Here is a 21803-nt window from a genome sequence, read left to right on the forward strand (position 1 = left end):
TTGATTGAATAGAATTCTAAACTTTAAATAGTAAACATTAATCCTATAATATTTTAAAATTCATATTTAGTCTAGAATATTTTATAAAAAAACTTACAACCCTAGAATATTACATATTGATCCTCGAATATTTTGAAAGTTCAGTTAACTCATAATATTTTATAAGTCACAAATTTTATATATTTCAAATTCCCAATGAAATATTTAAAATTTTCATTTCACCTTTAAAATTTTTACCGAAATGACACTTTTCCCATTAAGTTCTTTAAATTTTAATTTTATTATTAAAATTCAACTTTAATTCTCATAGTAATATAACTTTACGATTTGTATTATTAATATTGATAATTTTTTATAATTTTTTTCACTTATTTTTTTTAATTTTATCTCGTAAAGGTAGAGTATAGTATCTCTCCCTGCAACGTAATTTATTTATTTATTTCTTAAATACATCTATGATTTTTTTTTCTTAAATGCTTTTACAAAATATATAACGACACGTGTCAACGGTGAATTTATAATTTAATATTTCTCAGAAAATCATTTCCATAACATTATATCTAATATTTTAAAATTTTAGTTTAGTTCGTAAGATTTTAAAAACTCATCACGAAAACTAACTTTTTTTTTTTTTTTTTTTTACAGATTTTGAGTTCATCCATGGAATATTGCATAGGATCCTCTACTCATCTTTTGATTTTTTTTTAATTTAGTCCCTATCACTTTATAAAAACTTATATATATTTTTTTTTGAAGTTCTCCTAAAACTATTTAAATTCTTCATTTCACTTTGATCCGGTGATAACCCAGGAGGGCCCACCTCCAAGGAAATTTAACGCTTGGGTGATTGTCAAAGTTAAGAGGTGGTCAACTAAGAGACTAGCCGAGCCGAAGTCCCTACAATCCGATTGCCCGGGAGAGTTCGGAGAAGGTGGGCCAAGCCTACAATCCGATCGGCCGGAAGAATTCAAAGAGGGTTGACTGAGCCTACAATGCACCGAGACCAGGGGCACTCATACCAATCGGTCTGGATATACTCGTATGAGGTCAAAGAGTTGCCCGGCCGGCCGGATCGATCAAGGGAAGTCCAATCAGACTAACAGCCGACAAATAAAATGGAGGATACGTGCCAGCATCTTTTTGGGAGTTGATGCCGCCGGGTGACAGCGCGGATGGACAGAAAATCATACGGAAGAAGATTCCGCCGCCTTGGCAGAGATGCGTTCGTCTCGTTATGGTAAGATGTCAGGGATCCTTTCTCGATGTTAGCTTTTGGGGAAAGTTTGGAGATGCGCATCCACCCGGGAAACGTGTAGTCAACCCGTCGAATCTCTATATATGGAGGGAAGCAGCCATCCGCGGAGGTACACACATACGCCCTCTGGAACCACCATTTGCTTCTTCTTTGCTGCCTATGTTTTCTTCCCTTGTCGGTGTGTGACTTGAGCGTCGGAGGGTCGTCGTCGGGAACCCCCTCCCGGCTTGGTACTAACAACTTATGGTTACAGGAGCAAGAGAGCATCAGGGCAGCTCAAATATCAGCATTGTTCTCTGATGACCATCTATTCAGCTTCAAGACAAGATCACACTTTAAAAGTTTTAACTCAAATATCACCTATTGAACTCTTAAAATTTTTTAAAAGGAGAGTAAAAAATTCAAACATTTTTAAAATCAAATTTTCTTAATTATTTACTAAGATTTTTTTATTATTTTGAACTCCCATAGTTTATTTTTTTTTATGCCATTGGACCTTTAAAATCACTAATTCATTTTTTAAACTTGTTTTTACCAAGTTGAACACTAACAACTCACAAAGGGTATTTTGATTAAAAAATTACTGGGAATACGTCGAGGAGGCATAGTGATAAACTAGAGGGGAACAATTAAAACTTGTGTGGTAAATTTTTTTTTTTTTTTGTCCTCTTTCTCTTTACTATACTTACAATAGGTTTAGATACACGGTAAGAATGTTAATTATTAGAATGAATTTTTATGTTTGTTTTTTTATTTATTCAAATGATTGATAGATAATTTTAGTGGAACTAGATTTATCATTCTATAATTAATTGAGCTGAAGATTTAGATACACGGTATTAATTACAAAAATTTCCAAGGATGAAACTGGGATAATGGTGCATCTGTATTCTTAATTTCTGAGACATATAAGAATTAAATTTTAATTTTTTACGGATGATTTTTTTTAATGTACGATTTGACATAAAAAAAAAGCTACTGATTCGGCTTCCTCAATTATCCCTGTGCCAACTTAAATTAAAAAAAAAAAACAATTCCACGAGCGAAGGGAATCTATATTGGCGTTGGGACTACGAGTGGAACAAGGGCGAGATCGCCGTTCCTGATTGGACTATCGGAAACTGGCGGCGGTGAGCCGTGGGTTGTCCGTCTCCCCTCGCATCGAGCTGTAGGATGGTGACGGCTAATCGGGAAATGGCGGTCTACTGCTTTGACACCCTTGTCGCTCACTACAACAGCGAGCAGGTGCCGTCCCCGGTGTTCGAGGAAGGCCACCAGTACGATTCCTTCCCTTTTCTCTTGGATTTCTTCCCTTCCTGCTGCTGCACCATCAATCATGGGATTCATGGCAACTTTTTTTTTTTTTTTCTTTTTATGATCCTATGATTTTGTGCTCGTTGAACTTGAGACGTAGGGCACAACAGATTTGCTAGGTTTTCAAAGGACATCTGTGACTCATGTTGGGGTTTTTGCCAGTTCTATAGATCGTTGTCGTGGCAATATATCATCTCATCTGGTGCAGTGTGTTTATTTTTTTTTCTTCCTTTATTTTGCAACCGATCGTAACCCCCAGTGCGTTTATTTTCATTGGTCGCACTTGAATTATAGATTTCCCTATGCATCTTCGCTATGCTCATAGGAGAACGAAGAAGGAAAGATGTCCTGTGAGTGCTCTATGAGCCTCAGTTTATGTTGCAGTGGCATCCTGGCTTCGGCTCTGTATGTCCTGACAACTACTATTACTTCAGTCTTTGGTTAGAAGCGGACGATTTTAATTTTTTGTGCAGATGTTTTGTATGGTACCAGTGGCTATGGGTTCCTAAATTCTGCATGTTCAGGATTTTAATGCCCCCTTCCTCAATCTCAAACCAAAAGGCTTAGATTTGCATGTTAGAATCCTTTATATTTTTTTGGTTTTTCCTCTGATCAGCTAACCCTTTTAGGTTGGATTATTGCGTGAGATATTTCTCTTGCTGGGCTCAAGTTGTTCAGCCTAAATTTTTCTTGTTATACAATAAATAATCTGAAAACATGGCCAAAATTATGGTTTTCTTCTATAACACTTACGAGGTGCAAGCATAGGCTCTAGTGAGTAAGTTTTAAAATTAATGAAAAATTTAAAATAAGAAAGTGAGCTAAAGAGAATCAACACGTTTCATATGGAAAATCACAAACGTTTAAAATTCTTAGCAATTTTCAAATGGATTGAATTTTTTATGGGGACTAACTTTCTAGAGCTAATTAGTTTGACATATGAGATGGTTGTCTATCTAAGCAAGAAGGTATGAGAATAAAGTTGCAATGAAGTCATTTTTACTTATTCGTCAAATATAGATTCTTAATTAAAGTTATTTCCAAGTTGTGTACTACCATACTTTTCTGAATATTACATTTGGATTATTCATATGCTTGAAATCACAGCGGTAATTGTTGGATCAATGAAGCTGGTTGTGTTAGTAAGCAAGAAAACATGATAAACATAAACTCAAAGCACAAATACAAACAAGCACATTTGGTATGTATGCCCAATTTCTACTCTACAACTTATGATCCTTTAGTGGGTCACTCCTGGAATCTCTCTATACGTTCTCCTACTTGGATACCTTTTGGAGGTGGAGAAACCTCTTCCAACCTTGCTTACAATAAAGAGGAACAAAATAAGATAAAAATAATAAATTTAACAATAAGAAAAGCTTACATGATTGAAGTCGCTCTTTGGCTAGCTTTCACTTATTGTTGCTTGAGTTTTATCTCTTTTGAATGATCAAGATCCTCCTTTGTATAGAGTTTTTGTTGCCAACAATTAAAAACTCCTCCCACCTTCTAGTCACTTGACAGTTCGCTATAAATTGATCTCGTGATTTACCTCTCTTCACATAACCTGGGACAGGTGGTAAGGGGCGTTTGGGATGACTGTAATTACCTTTTTCTATAATTTTGTTGCCAATAGTTACTTGCTGAAATTATTAGTCAACTCTTAAGTTTCCTGAGTTGACTAATTGCATTAGTTATATTAATTGTGGCTAAACATTATAGCAAAAGGCGAATATGCTCGCCCCCAGCCCTCCCGCTAACCCGTCCCAAGGCCAACACGGAGGAGGTAAATCACGGGCGGCTACTAGCCTTTGGAATAGTGACTAGCACATAAGGGAGGTATTTACTTTGACTTTGCCGAGATTCGAACCCCAGACCTCATTGTGGCAACACCTCATGCGCTAGCCACTAGACCCATCCGAGAGGACACATTTGTTAAATTAAGAACCTTCATATAGTTGACTATTTGACTAATTGATTCCCTATCCAATCGATTGTTCTGTTATAACATTTAAATCACATTATGTTCTTAACATGTTATATTAGTGACTCTAGATTCTTGTAGTTGTATTAGTTAACTAATCTTAGGTGGCATTTGGTTAAATGATGGGAATGCCTATATGTATGAGTTTGATTGTAGGTTGGAATGGGAGTGAGGATGGAAATGAAACCCACCTAGTTATATGGGTTTGGTTGATTCCCATAAATCTAGTAATCATTCCTATATTGTCATTCTCAGACCCACAATCCAAACACTATCTTTTACTATCATTCCATTCCCTCATTCCCAAACCCATCAACCAAACACCCCCTTAACTATCTATTGACTAGTCATACCTCAGTCGATTGGTTAGTTGAGTGATCCCTGAATAGAAACTTTCTATCTGTTAGTAATCGAGCTTGAGTTGACAACTTGGTCAGCTTAACCATTAATTGACTTAAACCTTGATTTCAGCCAACTTTAAAGTTGAGTCCTTCCTAAGTGAAGTCTATCCAGACCCTAAGCTCCAAGTTACTTGGAGACTCTCATCTTTCATAGGTTCCCTTACCAAGAGTTTCATTACCTCTGAGCTTGTCTTGCTAAGAGGTTTTACTTCTGGGATTTCATTTGCCTAGAGACTATATCTCTAAGACCTCCATATCTGCCTAGCATTGGTCAAACTTACCTACGAGGACTTTCTTAGGCCTCTAAAACTTTATTATTTTTTCCTAGTGTTAGTCAATCTTGATTCATCAAAACTTTTATTTACCCAGCCTTATGTCTATCTTGACCTATGAGGACTTTCACTTGCACCTTAATCTGCTAGGGGTTCCATTTGCCTAGCTTTAAGTTCACTTTGACCTAATAGGACTTCTACTTGCCTAACCTTAGGTCTACCTTGACTTGTTAGAACCTCCACATCAACCAACTTTGACCCGCCTCACATCTAGTCAATTTTGATCTACTTAAACTTTCTTTATTTGCTAAGCATTTGGTCAATCTTAGCTACTTGCCTAGACTTTCATCACATGTCAAACATTTAGTCAATCTTGACCTGCCTCCCTTACGTACTAAGCATTTAGTCAATCTTGACTAGACTTCCAAATATCCGATCAACCTTGATGTGCTTGTCAACCTTTATTTGATTGGACTTCCATCACTTGCCAAATACCTAGTTAAGCTAAATCTTGGCATGCCTAGTCTTTCTCAAGGCAAACAAATTCTCGATGTTCATATGCATGAAGGTCTCCATTCTTATCTTTCAATAGAAGAATCCTCCTAATGCAAACGGTGGTGGAAACGGAGTGTCATAGTCGAATCTATCTTCAAATTCCATTTTGATTCGAGTGGATTCTCTACTTTTCTAGCCTTGTTCACTCTTCGCAATTAGTCCTGAAGAATGCCTCCTTTAACAACTTGCTTGATCGGTCATTAAGGCTTTCATAGCTTCCTAGCTTAGATATCACTTGTTAGATTGATTAAGCCAACTAGAGGATGGTGGGAGTGGGGTGAATTATTGATTGCTCTTTTTTGACGTTCAATTCTATAATTGTGTTAGGTTGTAACAAAATAGATGAATACAAATCCAACATGACTATTTATGTGGTTCAAAATCCCTAGTTCTTATTTTATGGTCTATAATCCTTTGGTGGATTACTCCTAGATTCCCTCTATACTTTCTCCGTCTCAGGTGCCTCTTGAAGGTTGAAAATTACAATTAAGAGCAACAACAAACAACAACCAAGCCTTATCCCATTAGGTGAGGTCGATTATATGAATCCTTTTACCTATTGAGCTTTATCCTCTACTATATTATCATCTATATTTAAATAAATATATTCAAGATACAGTACCGTGGTGTATATTATTTGTAGATAATATTGTTTTGGTAGATGAGACACGTGAAAGAGTAAATACTAAATTAGAATTTTGACAAGAAACACTAGAAGTGAAAGGTTTTATCTTTAGTAGAGTAAATACAAAATATATAGAATTAAGTTTAGCAATATTAAACATAATGAGATAATTGTTAAGATAGGAGATGACAAATTATTTTGAACAACTTTAAGTATTTAAGATCATTTTTGTAAAATGACGGAGGAATTAAGAGAGATGTCTTATATAAAATATAAGTAGGATGATTGAAATGGAGAAGAGCGTCGATTGTTTTATATGATTGTAAAGTATCTTTAAAACTTAAAGGGAAGTTCTACAAAACGACAGTTAGGCCTGCTATGCTATGTAATTATGAATGCAGGGCTATGACTCAAGCACATGAGCAGAAGATGAGATTTACAAAAATGAAGATATTAAGGTGAATGTATGTATATTTGAGGATGGATAAAATAAGAAATGTGAGCATTAGAGAGAAAGTCGGAGTTGCATCTATTGAGGAAAAACTCCAAGAGATACGTTTAAGATAGTACGGATATATTCTTAGATGACCAATAAATGCTCCAATTATGCAATGTGAAATTATGACAAATATGCACATTAAATGAGGAAGAGGAAGACAAAAAAAGATTTGGTTAGTAATAATAAAATAAGAGTAAATTTATTTATGTATAGATGATATAATAGAGGATAGAGCCCAATGACGTAAAATGATCCATATAACCGACCCCACCTAGTGAGATAAAGCTTGATTTTTGTTGTTGTTTGATGTGCATATTTGTTATAGTTTCACATCGTTTAACCGGAGCATTTATTGGTCATCTAAGTACATTATCCGTACCATCTTAAACGTGTCTCTTAGAGTTTTCTCTCAATAGGTGCAGCTCCGACTTTCTCTCTAATGTTTTTATTTTTTATTCTGTCCATTCTTGTATGTCCGCACATCCACCTTAACATTCTCATCTCTGCAACTTTCATATTTTGCTCATGTGCTCAAGTCATAATCAACATTTAATTTCATATAATATAGTAGATCTAACTGTTGTTTTGTAGAACTTCTTTTTAAATTTTTGAGGTATTTTACAATCACATAGAACATCCGACGATCTCCTTCATTTCAACCATCTTTATTTTATGTAAGACATCTCTTTTAATTTTTAAATTCTTTTGTAAAAATAATCTTAAATACTGTTTTTTCAGTTAACAATTTGTCAGTTCCTATCTTAACAATTGTCTCATTAGTCTAATATTACTAAACTTAAATTTCATATATGTTATCTTTACTCTATTACGTTTAAAACTTTTTACTTCTAGTGTTTTCTGTCGGGATTTGAATTTACCATTTACTCCTTCACTTCACGTGTCTTATTTACTAAAACAACATCATCTGCAAACAATATGCACCACGTTATCATATCTTGAATGTGTTCCATTCGCCCATGATTAGTGTAAAAGATTGAGACTTAGAGTTGCTTTTTGATGTTACCCCATCTTTATGGGAAATGCTCTGATTAATCTGCTTGAAGTCTTCACCATTATCATTTTATCCTTGTATATATCCTCAAAAAAGACTTGGTTAGCAACAATAAAACAAGATAAAATTTATTTAAATATAGATGATGATATAATAGGAGATAGAGCTCAATGGCTTAAAAGGATTCATACAGCCGACCCCACCTAGTGGGAAAAGGCTTGGTTGTTGTTGTTGTTTATATATCCTCAATTAGTTCAATATATGTTACACTAATATATCTCTTTTCGAAAATTCTCCATATAATTTCGCTTGAAACTCTTTCATAAGTTTTTGTAGGTCAACGAATATCATATGCAAATCTTTCTTCTATTCTTGATACTTTTCAATTAGTTGCCTAAGAAGATATATAGTTTCTATTGTTGACCTTCTAGGCATAAATTTAAATTGATTTTCGGTCACTGTGGTCTTCTTACTTTTTTTCTATTACTCTTTTCCAAAGTTTTATGGCATGACTTATTAGTTTAATACTCTATAGTTTGCACAATTTTATACATCTCTTTTATTCTTATATAAGAGAACTAGAGTACTTACCCTTCATTGATATAGACATTTTCTTCGTTTTTACTATCAGATTGAGTAATTTTGTAAGACATTCAATATCTTGTTTCCTTAGACACATCTGTATCTCTACAACTTCTTTTTTAATTTGTATCCTATTTAAAACTTGTTCTATTTTTGAAGTTTGAATTCTACGATAAAAATTTAAATTTCTATACTCCTTTGGCCAACTTCAATTATCTAAGTTAAGTTGGTTACTTAAACTTTATCTAAGTTAAGTTGGTTACTTAAATTTTCATTAGAAAGTGAATGAGAATATCTCTTTCATCACTTTTTTGTTTTCTTTTCATTCAATAATATCATCTTTAATCCATCTTATTCGAATAAGATCTCTTGTCTTCCTCTCTCTCGCTATAGCTATTTTATAAATATCCTTTTCCTCTTCTTTTGTAGCCAGTTGGCGATATAAATGTTTAATTCTGGCCTTCATTCACTGTTTTTTTTACCTCTTTTTAACGATTATATAGTTTTTAAAGTTTTCTTTATTCTTACAAGTGTATAATTCCTTATATGCCAATTGTTTTTCCTTCACTTTCTTTTCTTTACTTTCTCATTCCACCACCATGATTCTTTATTTGGTAGTACACATCCATTTGACTTACCAAGTATACTCTTTTGCTATCATTTTTAATTTTAATGTCATCTTATGCCATGTCATATTAGAGCCACTATGTATTTCTCTTAATTCTTGCACTCCTACTATCTCCTTAAATATGTTTTGTCTCCCATCTTTTAACTTCCACCAATTATTCTAGGAGTTGTGTATATTTTTTTTCTATTGATACTATATTTGAGGCGCATATTCAATATTACTAACCTATGTAGGGACAACCTAATAATATTTATAAATCTTTTTATTTTTCTTCATAACTATTAGAAAGTCAATTATGACTTATTATTCCCACTTTTGTATGTGTCCAAGTGTTCTTTTTTTTTTTTTTGAAAAATATATTAATTAGTATAAGTTCATATGCTATCATAAAATCTAAGGCGGTGTTTGGTTAAATGGCTGGAATGACTATGGGTATGAGTTCGATAGTAAGGTGGAATGTGAATGAGAATGAGAATGAAACCCACCTAGTGATATGAGTTTGGCTAATTCCCATAAATCTGGAAATCATTCCCAAAATCACAATCCAAACACTATCTTTTACTATCATTCCATTCCTTCATTCCTAAACCCACCAACCAAATACCCCCTAATATATTTTTCCCTTTTTCATTTTTTATTCCAAATCCATAACCCCATGCATCTTATCATATTTCTCGTTTTTTGCTTCTACTTGTCCATTTAGATCTCCTCCTATTAAAATTATTTCGTTTGACAAAATGTTTGTAATACCTCATCTAAGTCATTCCAAAACCTATATTTGTTGTCTTTATCTAATTCTACTCGAGAACTCTGCCCATGATGACCGGTCATGGCCGGTCCCAAGCCTGAATAAAGGAGGAGGGTTGCGTTAGGTTGCCAGCCAGCGTCAAAATTATGGCAAATATTCAATGAATGGATCCATTAAACTATTGTGCTAATGCTAGGTCCTTCCCCGGAAGGAACGCGTTGCAGGGTCCGACTGTAACGTCTCGGCAAGGACCGCTACATCTCCAAAACTCGGGTGTAGTGCTAAATATGCAAGAGTTCGCGTTACGGGTCCTACTGTAACGTCTCAGCAAGGACCGCTACATCTCCATGAGAACTTGGGTGTAGTGTTAAATAGGCAAGAGTTCTCACACCATGGGTTGGATAAGAACAAATATGATAGAAAAACTAATAATCTAAGATTTGGAACATAGAAACTCTCACTAGTAAATCAATGGAGATAGTAGATATGATGATTAGGAGAAGACTTAGTATTTTGTGTGCACAAGAGACAAAATGGACAGGCGAGAAGGCAAAGATGATAGAGAACTCGGGTTTTAAGTTATGATACACTAGAAAAAGAGTAAAACAAGAAATGGAGTGAGTATTGTTGTGGATAGTTTGTTAAAGGATGAAGTTGTAGGAGTAGTTAGAAAAGGGGATAAAATTATAACCCTTAAGATAATAGTGGCGAAAGAAACTATGAGCATAATTAGTGTATATGCACCACAGGTAGGATTAGATGAAGCTACCAAATCAAAGTTTTGGGAGGACTTAGATGAAATATTACAAAATATTCTACCAAATGAAATGATTTTAATAGGAGGTGAACTAAATTGACATATCGGAGTGAAAAATGAGGAATATGAGAGAGTACATGAGAGTTATGGGTTTGGAACAAGAAATGAGGAAGGGAAAACTATATTAGATTTTGCGATAGCATATGACCTTATATTAGCTAATACGTTTTTTTAAGAAAAGAGAAGAACACTTAGTCACATTCAAAAGTGAGAATAATAAATCGCAAATTGACTTTCTTATGGTTAGGAAGAAGGATAGAAAGATTTGTAAAGATTGCAAAGTCATTCTTGGAGAAAGCTTAACTACCCAACATAGGTTAGTAGTGTTGGATATACGTCTCAAACATAGTATCAATAGAAAGAAAATATATACGATTTCTAGAATTAAGTGGTGGAAGTTAAAGGATAGGAAGCAAAATATATTTAAGGAGAAGGTAGAAGTATAAGCATTAGGTGAAATGTACGATGACTCTAATACAACATGGGATAAGATGATATCAAAGTTAAAAATACTAGCTAAGAGTGTACTCGGCGAGTCAAAGGGACATGCACCACTAGGTAAAGAATCTTGGTGGTAGAATGAGAAAGTACAAGAGAAAGTGAAGGAAAAGCGAATAGTTTATAAGGAACTATATATTTGTAAGAACGAGGAAAACTTTAAAAAATATACAATAGCAAAAAAAGAAGCTAAGAAAGTAGTGAGTGAAGCAAGAAATAAAACTTTTGAACGATTATATCAAAAATTGGTTACAAAAGAAAGGGAAAGAGACATTTATAGAATAACTAAAGTAAGAGAAAGGAAAACAAGAGATCTTAGCCAAATAAAATGTATTAAAGATGAATGTAATAGGGTATTAGTAAACGATGGAGAAATAAAAGAGCGGGGAAAGAGGTATTTTCATCAACTTTTTAATGAAGGTTTAGGTGACCAACTTAACTTAGGTAATTTAAGTAGGTCAAATGAGCATAGAAATTTTAATTTTTATCGTAGAATTCAAACTTCATAAGTAAAACAAACTTTAAATGAGATGTATAATGGAAAAGCCGTTGGACCAGATGATATTCCGATAGAGGTATAGAAGTGTTTAGGGAAACAAGGGATTGAATGACTTACAAAATTATTTAACATAATATTGAAAACGAAAAAAATGTCTGATCAATGGAGGATAAGTACTCTAGTTCCTAATAAGAGGGACGTCAAAATTGTGCAAACTATAGGGTATTAAACTAATGAGTTACTATGAAACTGGGAAAAAGTAATAGAAAAAGATTAAGGAAGGACACGATGTGAAAATCAATTTGGATTCATGCTAGAAGGTCGACAAATTAATTAGCAAGCAATTAATTGAAAAATATCGAGAGCAAAAACAAGATCTCCATATAGTATTCATTGACTTAGAAAAAATTTGTGATAGAGTCCCAAAAGAAATTATATGGAGAATTTTAGAAAAAAGAGGTGTTAGCGTAACATATATTGAACTAATTAAGGATATGTATGAGGATGTAACGACCAGAGTAAAGACTTCGGGCGGAGTAACTGAAGCATTTCAATAAAGATAGGGTTATATCAAGGATCAGCTCTAAGTCCCTATCTTTTTACACTAATTATGGATGAGCTCACTATGCACATTCAAGACACAGTACCGTGGTGCATGTTATTTGTAGATGATATTATTTTGGTTGATGAAACACGTGAAGGCGTAAATGCTAAACTAGAATCTTGGAGGGAAACACTAGAAGGGAAAGGTTTTAAGCTTAGTAGATTAAAGACAGAATATATGAAATTTAAGTTTAACAATATTAGAAGTAATGAAACAATTGTTAAGACAGGAGAGGCTCAGAACCGAGAGATTTAAATATTTAGGATCATTTTGCAAAACGATGGAGGGATTGAGAGAGATGTCTTACATAGAATCTGGCAGGATGGGTAAAATGGAGGGCGTCGAGTGTTTTATGTGACCAGTAAAGTACCTCTTAAACTTAAAGGTAAGTTCTATAAACGCAGTTAGACCTGTTATATGGAGTATAAAGCGAGCACATGAGCAGGAGATGAGAGTTGCAGAGATGAGGATGTTAAGGTGGATGTGTGGACATACGAGGATGGACAAAATAAGAATGAGAGCATTCGAGAGAAAGTCGGAGTTGCATCTATTAAGGAAAAACTCCGAGAGACACGTTTAAGATGGTACAAACATGTACTTAGACGACCAATAAATGTTCCAGTTAGGCGATGTGAAACTATGATAAACATGCATATCAAACGAGGAAGAGGAAGACCAAAAAAGACTTTGTTAGCAACAATAAAATAAGATAAAATTTATTTAAATATAAATGATGATATAATAGGAGATAGAGCTCAATGGCGTAAAAGGATTCATACAGCCGACCCCACTTAGTGGGAAAAGACTTGGTTGTTATTGTTGTTGTTGTGTTATCTAATTCTACTTGAGGTGCATATGTGCTACATTAATAGTTTCTTTCATCACTATTATCTCGAGAGGTATAATCCTATACCCCTTTCTAACTACTCTTATTTTTCATCCTTTAGTGAACTATTTACAATAATACCTACTTCATTTCTTATTTTACTCCTTGTGTATTATAATTTTAAATCCGAGTTCTTTATCAATTTTGCCTTCTCTCTTACCAATTAAGAGCAAGATAAAGAATAATGAATAACAACAATAAGAAAAGGTTACAATGTTGGAGATTCTTTTTAGCTAGCTTTCATTTGTTGTTGCTTGCATTCTATTTCTTTTAAATGATCAAGAATGCTTCCAAAATTCTCCCATCCTCTCTTTATAGAGCTCTTGCTGCCAACAGCTACTTACCAAAATTCATCGATTAGTCGACTGAACCTGTACGTAGTCGATTGCTTGGCTTGCAACGTATACTTGAGTTGACTGATTCTCTACTCAGTCGTCTAATTTACTATAATATTTGAGTTATTAGTTTATTGATCTTATCTATGAGTGGTCGGGTCATGCCTAAGTCGACTGATCCCCTAACAAAAAGGTTTGTTTGTTGGTAATCTGGTATTAGTCAATTGAAATCATACTTTAGTCGGTTGAAACCTTGGCTTCAACCAAGTCCAATGCTGATTCCTGACCTAAGTAAGTCTACCTAAACCCTAGACTCTAGGTCACTTACAGACTTTCTTCTTACTAAGTGTTCCCCGCTAAAAGCTCCATATCTTTATGACTTTCTCGTCTTTCCAAAAGGCATCACCTTCGGGATTTCTTGTGCTGAGATCATGTCTCCAAGATTTCCTTGTTTGCCTTGTATCCGTCTACCTTGATTTATCTGTCACGCCCCGGGAAAGTTCCTGTCTGAAGAAATTTCGGCAGCACCTCCCCTGTATGGGTGACAATCTGAAGCATTTCTACAGGCATAATATACATCAGCCACAGGCGGTTGGAATATACACACAACCACGCAGTTATATATATATCATCAGCCAAACCAAAGCACAAAAACTGCTAGCCGGCTAGGCTTACACAACCAACAACCAATACAAAATACCACATAACAACATTAATACTCCAAAAACAAAATCGGAGTACAGAGCTAAACAAACTGATACATAAACAAACAAAACATAAGTGAAACCGATAAGTCTTCTGATGTGACGTGAGGACCAGCAGACAGGATACTCCAAGCGACATCATAAACAACCTGGTATCTGAAAAAGATAGTGTTCACGGGGTGAGTTCAACAACTCAGCAGATACCAGTTGACATGTATAGTAAACTATAACGAATAGTAATAACTATGGAGTACAGTCTCCTGAACAAAAGAAGGTAATGCATAATAGAAAGGTGAAAATGTACTCACGGGGCCACCTATCGAATAATCGGTCGTCTAAGTGTCATAAATCATGCGTATGTCAAACATACGATTCATCCAAAGATATATAAAGAAACACGTCGATAGAATGCATAAATGCGTATGATGCCAATGATGCGTCTCGGTCACCCCCGACGCCACAGCCATCTCACATACAATGGTAAGACCGAGTGGGCAGGGCTGTGACAACCGTCTCTACATCACTACACCGATGAGTGATCGAGTGGACGGGATCCGAGTACTCTATCCTCTTACCCCAAATCATAAATGGGAGCTCAATGCTCTCATCTCCCTGACGGGAGGTATCTCTACCAAGTCACCACGACCAACGGAGCCAAACGAGTCCACCGTCTGCCGGCTACCACGCTACACTAAATGCCGGTGAGTCAAACAGGCGGAACTGCGCCACGAGTCACCGACCAACGGAGCGACAGAACCGCCACACACTCGATATACCACTAATCCATGAGTGGTGGTGTGTGCGATACGTAATCGACGATGTGCTCAACCGTGAGTCGACAATCATGCGCAATCGTGATCGTGACACTAAGCATAGGAACAAACTGATCAGCATAACCATATCCATATATATAAAATGAGTACCGTAATATCGATGGTCAAATACGAAGATCTAAAATACACAGGTCAGATAGGATATCAAAAAACCTAGGTCCTGAACATAACAAGCATGGTATGTCACTACCTCTCTGAGCATATATATAAATATAATCATGTGGGTACTAGCATAAAATGCATATCAGGTGAGTAAACAAGCATGTAACAGGTATCCGGTAGTGACGTACCGAAACAAGGACGAACATAATTATTACTAAAGGCTATAACCTACTAGACATATCAACATGACAGATCAAAAAGATAAGTCAAGGTACCCGCCTTTAACTGTAGATCGTGTCAACCATCTTCAATAAATCCAGAAGATCACATCCAACTCGAATCCTACAAATACAAAATACGAGACAAAACTAAAGATCTATAATCTGATCCAAGAAAGGCATGAATGAACAATCCAACTTATCCAATCCAATTTAATTCCATTAACAACTAAGCATCATGAATCGAACATGCATAATTCTTCCACATAAACAATTTCTAACTAACACATCTGATAATCCAACCAACACAGCTAGTTACTCATCCATAACCAATCACAACTACCTTAGATTAAACATGCTATAATCACATTAGATTAAGGCTTAACGAAGAAGTGCCCACCCGAATTGGAGACCTCTCTGTTAATTCACAATCGAAGAAGTGCTCGCTACCAAGGATCACGGTCGGAGCAAGATGGAGTTGTTGATTTCCAAATCCAATACCCTACATAACCATCATCACATTCATTAAAGCATTAAATTCAATCCCATGTTGACAACTCCTTCTCCAATTCTATAAACATCTTACCTTCATATGCTGCTCCCCTGTTATCTCACAGCCGAAGACCTAATTGTCGTAAAGGGTGATCAATGGAGTTGTTGCTGGAACCAGAGATAGAACTACAAATCGGTTCTAAAATCCATATACAGATTGAATGAGTGTCATGGCCAACGATCAGAAGAAAATGGAAACTAAGGTGCTCACCATACCTCAACCTACCTAATGACAGAACCAACCTCAAGCTGTGAAGGAAAAACCCGACGAAATCAGCTTGACTCTAGGACTCGGAAAGATGATCAAGTGGCGGCTATGGAGAACTAGGGCACAAGGAAGGCAGCCAAGTCAGATTTGGTGGTCGGCGATGATGCTGCTCGGCGCTAGAGGGTGGCTCGGCTTCACAGAGAAGAGGAAAAGGGAGATAGCCTGCGTCGGTTAGATCGCGAGAAGAAGGATGAGGCGTGAGACTTGGCCACTGCTCTTGTACCAGAGGGGAAGGAGATGAAGGCTCGGCGCCGCACGGAGGAGAAGGGAAAGAAGCTTTGGCGCCACCCGGAGATGAAGAGAAGTGATCGGCGCCGGTTGGGAAGGAAGGTTAGGGCACAAATGAGGATGAAGAAGAGGGCGCGTCGGGTTCGGCGGTGAGGGAGTGAAAACGGCGTTTAGGGGGAGAAAGAAAAGAAAAAAAAAGAATATAAATAAATAAACTTTTCCTCTCTTAAATGGGGTAGCCTAAACAGGCTTTCCCGGGGTCCTGTTTTCATCCCTGTAAACTCGACCATACGAGCTCCGAAAAATTTCTAAAAATTCCCTTATCATTATTCGCCATTTTTTTTCTCGGTATTTTACATTATCAAAACTTCTATTGCCTAGAGGCCTAGGCTAGACCTTTAGAGCTTCTTCATTTCCTAGTGGGAACCAACATTGACTCACCAAGATTTCCACTTCCTCGGCCTCATGTCCATCTTGCCAACCTCAAGGGACTTTCATATGTCTAACCTAAGGTCCACCTTCATTTTCCATGTCTTAGAAGCAACTCTTCTAAGGCTTCCACTTATCTAGCATTCAATCTTGACCTACCTGTCCTTTATTTGCAAAACATCTAGTCAACCTTGACTTCTTTGACGCCCATCAGTTGTGAAACATTCAATCAATCTTTCAACTTTGACATTGTCTTCCACTACCCGCACATCTTAGAATTTCTATTGTTGGATTTTCTCCTTACCAATTTCCTGTTGGACTTTCCACTTATCAACACCTAACCTACGTCTGACTTTCCACTAATTTCATGTTAGATTTTTCGGTTGCCAAATGTCCGGTCGATCTTGACTCACCTGGATTTCATTCAATATCGTATCCAATCAAGATTTACCTAATCACACATTAGCGTAACTTAAATTCACCTCAATCATGTTCCTCACAACGTGATTGCACCAACATATTGTTCCTAACATTCTGAGCAAATATCAAAACATCTCAAAATATCAACCTGTGGAATAACAACACTAAATTGAGTATATTGCACCAACAATAATCTTCTAAACAATTTTGATCTCCTAGATTTTGTACATCGATCACAGTTTTTTTAGACCTTCGGATAACTAGCTAAATAGTATATTAAGTTCCCTCATGATCACTGTTGGGTTTCAGGCTTTTGGCATAGCTCAATACTTCTACCATGTCGTTCTTTTGATTTTTCTATCTTTGGATTGTAGGTTAATCTTTAAAAATAGTTATCCTTTCTTTCCTGGACACAAATAGACATAGTACTTTATTCTGCTTTGGCCAACATTGTTTATCTGGAAGTGTGATTTAGTTTTCAGTTTGTTGATTAATTAAAAGTGGACTTTAAGCTCTTGATAATTGTAATATTCCTTAATTATTTTTGAGATATGTTGACCTTGTCTAATTCCTGCAGCAGTTGTAAACAAATTAACTCATCATATATTTTACAATCATGGTACTGCCATGGCTGATTTGATATAGACATTCTTCGTTTTTTGCTTTTTGTTAATATGCTCTCACTGAAGCACACTTTGACAAACTAGATGAATTAATAAAATTAGTGCCTTAGACCTTAAATAACTAAATGATGCATGATCCTAATTGCGGAACTACTGACATCAACTTTATTTTGGTCAATATGTATGTGCATAGAGTAAAGGATACTTCCATTTGATTAGTATATCCTATGAACCTATTATTTGTGTTTCAGCCCATTATTTGTGACTTGGAAGAAAGCAGTGAATGGAGCAGAACCGCATCTCCGTGGTTGTATTGGGACTTTGGAAGCCCACTGCATAGTTGATGGTTTCCGTGACTATGCATTAACTAGGTATTCTCCAATATGTTATATCTTTTGACCAATTAGTCACTACAAAATATGACAAATTTATAAGCACGTCAACTTGGATTGCTATCTACTACATTCTGTACCATTAAACAGTGATTTATCTATGCAACTATCTAAGGTGCTATATCTTCTTTTGATCTTAGAAGCTTTACCTGAATAGTTTAGTTTCTCATAATACCCTAATATTTTTTTCATTGTTATCCAATTACGGATTTCACTCTGATGTATGAAACTAATGATATTACTCTCCGGGCTAAGAGATTTTGATTAATATTTGTCCTGGAGGCTGGAACAGTTGCAGTGATATGGTGTGAATTCTCTGGTCATAAGGTTGAAGGCTTATGAATCCGGAATTTAGAAAATTTAATTTTACTATTATATAAAGTTTGTTATTGCATATCAGGTGAAATAGGTGTTATCCCTATGGTATAGAAAAAACAGCTGATGCCACTAGTAAAATGAACCTTCCTGTTTTTTAAACATGTTTCTCCTAAAAAATCTTCATCTTGAACTAGTTTCGCCTTGAAACCTATTTTTTTCTCTGATCAAATTAATAAAATTCATTGACTAATGCATATGACATAAGATAGTGCATTCACATGGATATATCATTTTTCTGCTATACATAATGTGTTATTACCGTAATTGTATTTTTGTTGGAAACTGTAAATGATGGATAATTTTGTCTTCTTGCAGTGCTCTGAGGGACCATCGGTTTCCTCCTATCCAGCCTAAGGAGTTACCATATTTGGAATGCACCGTATCTATACTAACTAACTATGAACCTGCATTCCACTACCTTGATTGGGAAGTATGCTTCTTCTACATTAGTTTTCATTGCAGTATTTATTCATGCTGAAGCTTTCATTTCATTCAAGACTGAATTTGACTACTAAGGCCTTGAACTAGCAGTAATGCAATAATTGTCCCATCCCCATCTCCTCCAGATTGGTAAGCATGGATTGATAATTGAATTTGTTGATCCTGATTGCAATATGGAGTGCAGTGCAACATACTTGCCTGAGGTTCCTGCTCAGGAAGGTATAATTTTTCATCTTATATGATTTTCTCAGCTACTTTGTTTGACTTGCTTTTTAAATCAGTACAAGCATTCCTTTATCTGAAGTTGGAATTAAATGTTGCATAAACTTCCCATGTCTCCTTTGTGGCATTGTGAAACCACAGAATTAGAGAAGTGATCCCTATATTGAATAGGCAAGTAGCGGTGCTTGAAATGACATTATAATGGTTTTATTCCTTCTATCTTTTAAAACCTTGGTCCAACCCAGAGCATCCAAAATCACCTTCATTTATTTTGTTATAAATCGCTGCTTTACCTGATGACAATAACATGATAGACCTTGTGCTTTTCCACTATATTTTTGGAATCAGGTTGGACAAAGACAGAAACCATTGATTCACTTATGAGGAAGTCAGGCTATGATGGTGTGATAAATGAATCCCTTCGCATGAGACTTCATGTCACTCGCTACCAGAGCACCCTTTACACAATGCATTATAGTGACTATGCCACCTACGTGGAGATGACAAGAGGCACATCCCTTTCAATTAATGGGGCTAAGCCTTAACTATTGATTCACATTAGCAGTTTTATTGTTTGGACTATATATACATGTAAAACTTATTAAAACTTAATAATAAGGAATTTGCTTGGAATTCCTTGTTTGAAGTGTATATTTATAACACATCCTAAGAAAACAAAGCAAAAAAAAAGAATTCTGACTGTAATCGTGAAAGCTCAGTTTCTTAATCTCTGGGGTTAGTAAATAAATTGAGGCAAAAGGCTAGCAAATTGCTAAAGCCTAGGAAGGTGTACATGCTTGTATGGTATAAAATTCAAAATCAAAGACAGAAGAAGAATGTTGTGAAGGTGCAAGTTAGGAGACAAAAGTGGTCGGGGGCAAATATACTGGTGGAGGTATTGGGAGGAGTGAATCGTCTTTCGTCATCAAGTTAGAAGGAATGCAGAGAAGTGTATTAGTGAGATGAATGCTTTCTGAAAAATAGATATGAGATTGGTATAATTTCATAAAACAACACCTTGATGTTGCCCTCCTAGTCCTGTAGGTAATTCTTGTCTCCACTTACATATGCCACCATGAATATCATGTTGGAGAGTCCCCTCAGGTCAGTCCTCTCAGGACGGTCTAGTGGCTAGCATATGAGGTGTTATCATCATAAGGTCTGAGGTTCGAATCTCGATAAAATCAAGATAAATATCTTCCTTATGTGCTAGTCACTATTCCAAAGGCTAGTAGTCGTTTATGATTTACCTCCTCCGTGTTGGCTCTGGGATAGGTTGGTGGGGGTGCTGGGGACGAGCGTATTCGCTTTTTGTCACCATGAATATCATGTTGAAAGTTAAAGATAACAATTTAGGATTTCATGTGGATTCCCTATCACAAATCAGGTTGTATTCTATTGAAAATTCATAATATTATTATTCTCTTGGTCCAACAAGCGAATTACAATATAATTTGTAAGACCATAATAAAGTCTACAATTCCTTATAAGTTTTTTTTTGTTTTTACTTTTATTTTTGTTTTTTGTTAATTCATATATCTAACTTTTTGAACTAATTAATTCTGGAGTTGTATGGTCCAATTCAAAAAAAAATTCTCATTAGTTATCAAAGTAAATCCGGAAGCACATATAGTTCCGCATCTAGCCGCCAATATTTTATATTTCTCATCCACAGAAGGAAAATTCCAGTATATTATAATTGGGAATCCAATCACGGTACTTAGGTTTTTGTATCATATATAATAAATTACTAAATCATATATACAATTTATTGAATTAGCCTTTTCATTGGCAAACTAATCCATAAAAAATGTGCAAAGAAAAAAAAAAAAAGAATGAGCACTACTAAATCTAAAGCATGATAATACTTGTTGAGAACCTACCAGCGCACCTATTGAAAAAATGGGAAATAAATAATCAAAAAGAAGAAAGAAAATAAAAAAGAAATGATAATACTAATATTTGAGTGCCTCTGTCCTCGACTCTCTTTCCAACTTCAACTCTGCGTTCTCATTTGTGGCATCTTCCTGTCTTCCTATTAATCGGAGCTCTTTGACCATGCTTGCGACCCCACTTCCATCCTTGTCTGCAAGTCTCAGATCGATCACAAGCACCCCACTTTGCTCAAAACAAAACAAGTAGAGCGTATGACACAAGGGAATGAAGAGATGAAGTCACCACCTTAGTTCAAAACTTTAAAATATTCAAGTCGACCCTGTGTTCTAACTCCATATTCATCCAGAAATATGAATTTGGTATCTATTCATCCAGAGTAATACATAACTTCTCTCATGTGTGGATTTGGTTTACACAAAATAACCTCTTTAATAGAAGCAACTCCAATTCAAAACTGGCACCAAATCGTATGATCAACAAAACAAAAAAGCGGTTTGGTTTGGTTTGGAATGTCTATGATCACTCACTCATGATATCGGGAGGCTTTTACTTCTACTTCACAGTTGTTGAAACACACACCCAC

The 21803-nt window shown here is 35.6% G+C and overlaps 1 protein-coding gene across 1 annotated transcript; it reads left to right on the plus strand.

Annotated features, from left to right (window-relative positions):
* The first annotated feature begins 2263 nt into the window (after positions 1 to 2263).
* Positions 2264 to 19970, plus strand: LOC121974890 (uncharacterized protein At2g38710-like). Its single transcript, XM_042526167.1, has 5 exons — positions 2264 to 2532; positions 18143 to 18262; positions 18977 to 19091; positions 19228 to 19321; positions 19673 to 19970. The coding sequence occupies exons 1-5, from the start codon at positions 2429 to 2431 to the stop codon at positions 19867 to 19869; spliced, it is 630 nt and encodes a 209-aa protein (XP_042382101.1). The 5' UTR covers positions 2264 to 2428; the 3' UTR covers positions 19870 to 19970.
* Positions 19971 to 21803: the final 1833 nt, after the last annotated feature.

The sequence above is a fragment of the Zingiber officinale genome, chromosome 4B, assembly GCF_018446385.1.
Source record: "Zingiber officinale cultivar Zhangliang chromosome 4B, Zo_v1.1, whole genome shotgun sequence".
NCBI classification, from domain to species: Eukaryota; Viridiplantae; Streptophyta; class Magnoliopsida; order Zingiberales; family Zingiberaceae; genus Zingiber; species Zingiber officinale.

Coding starts and splice junctions, on each gene's coding strand:
- LOC121974890 (XM_042526167.1), top strand. CDS start 2,429: ATGGTGACGGCTAATCGGGAAATGGCGGTCTACTGCTTTGACACCCTT. Junction 2,533..18,142: donor GTGTTCGAGGAAGGCCACCA/GTACGATTCCTT, acceptor TTTGTGTTTCAG/CCCATTATTTGTGACTTGGA. Junction 19,322..19,672: donor TGAGGTTCCTGCTCAGGAAG/GTATAATTTTTC, acceptor TTTTGGAATCAG/GTTGGACAAAGACAGAAACC.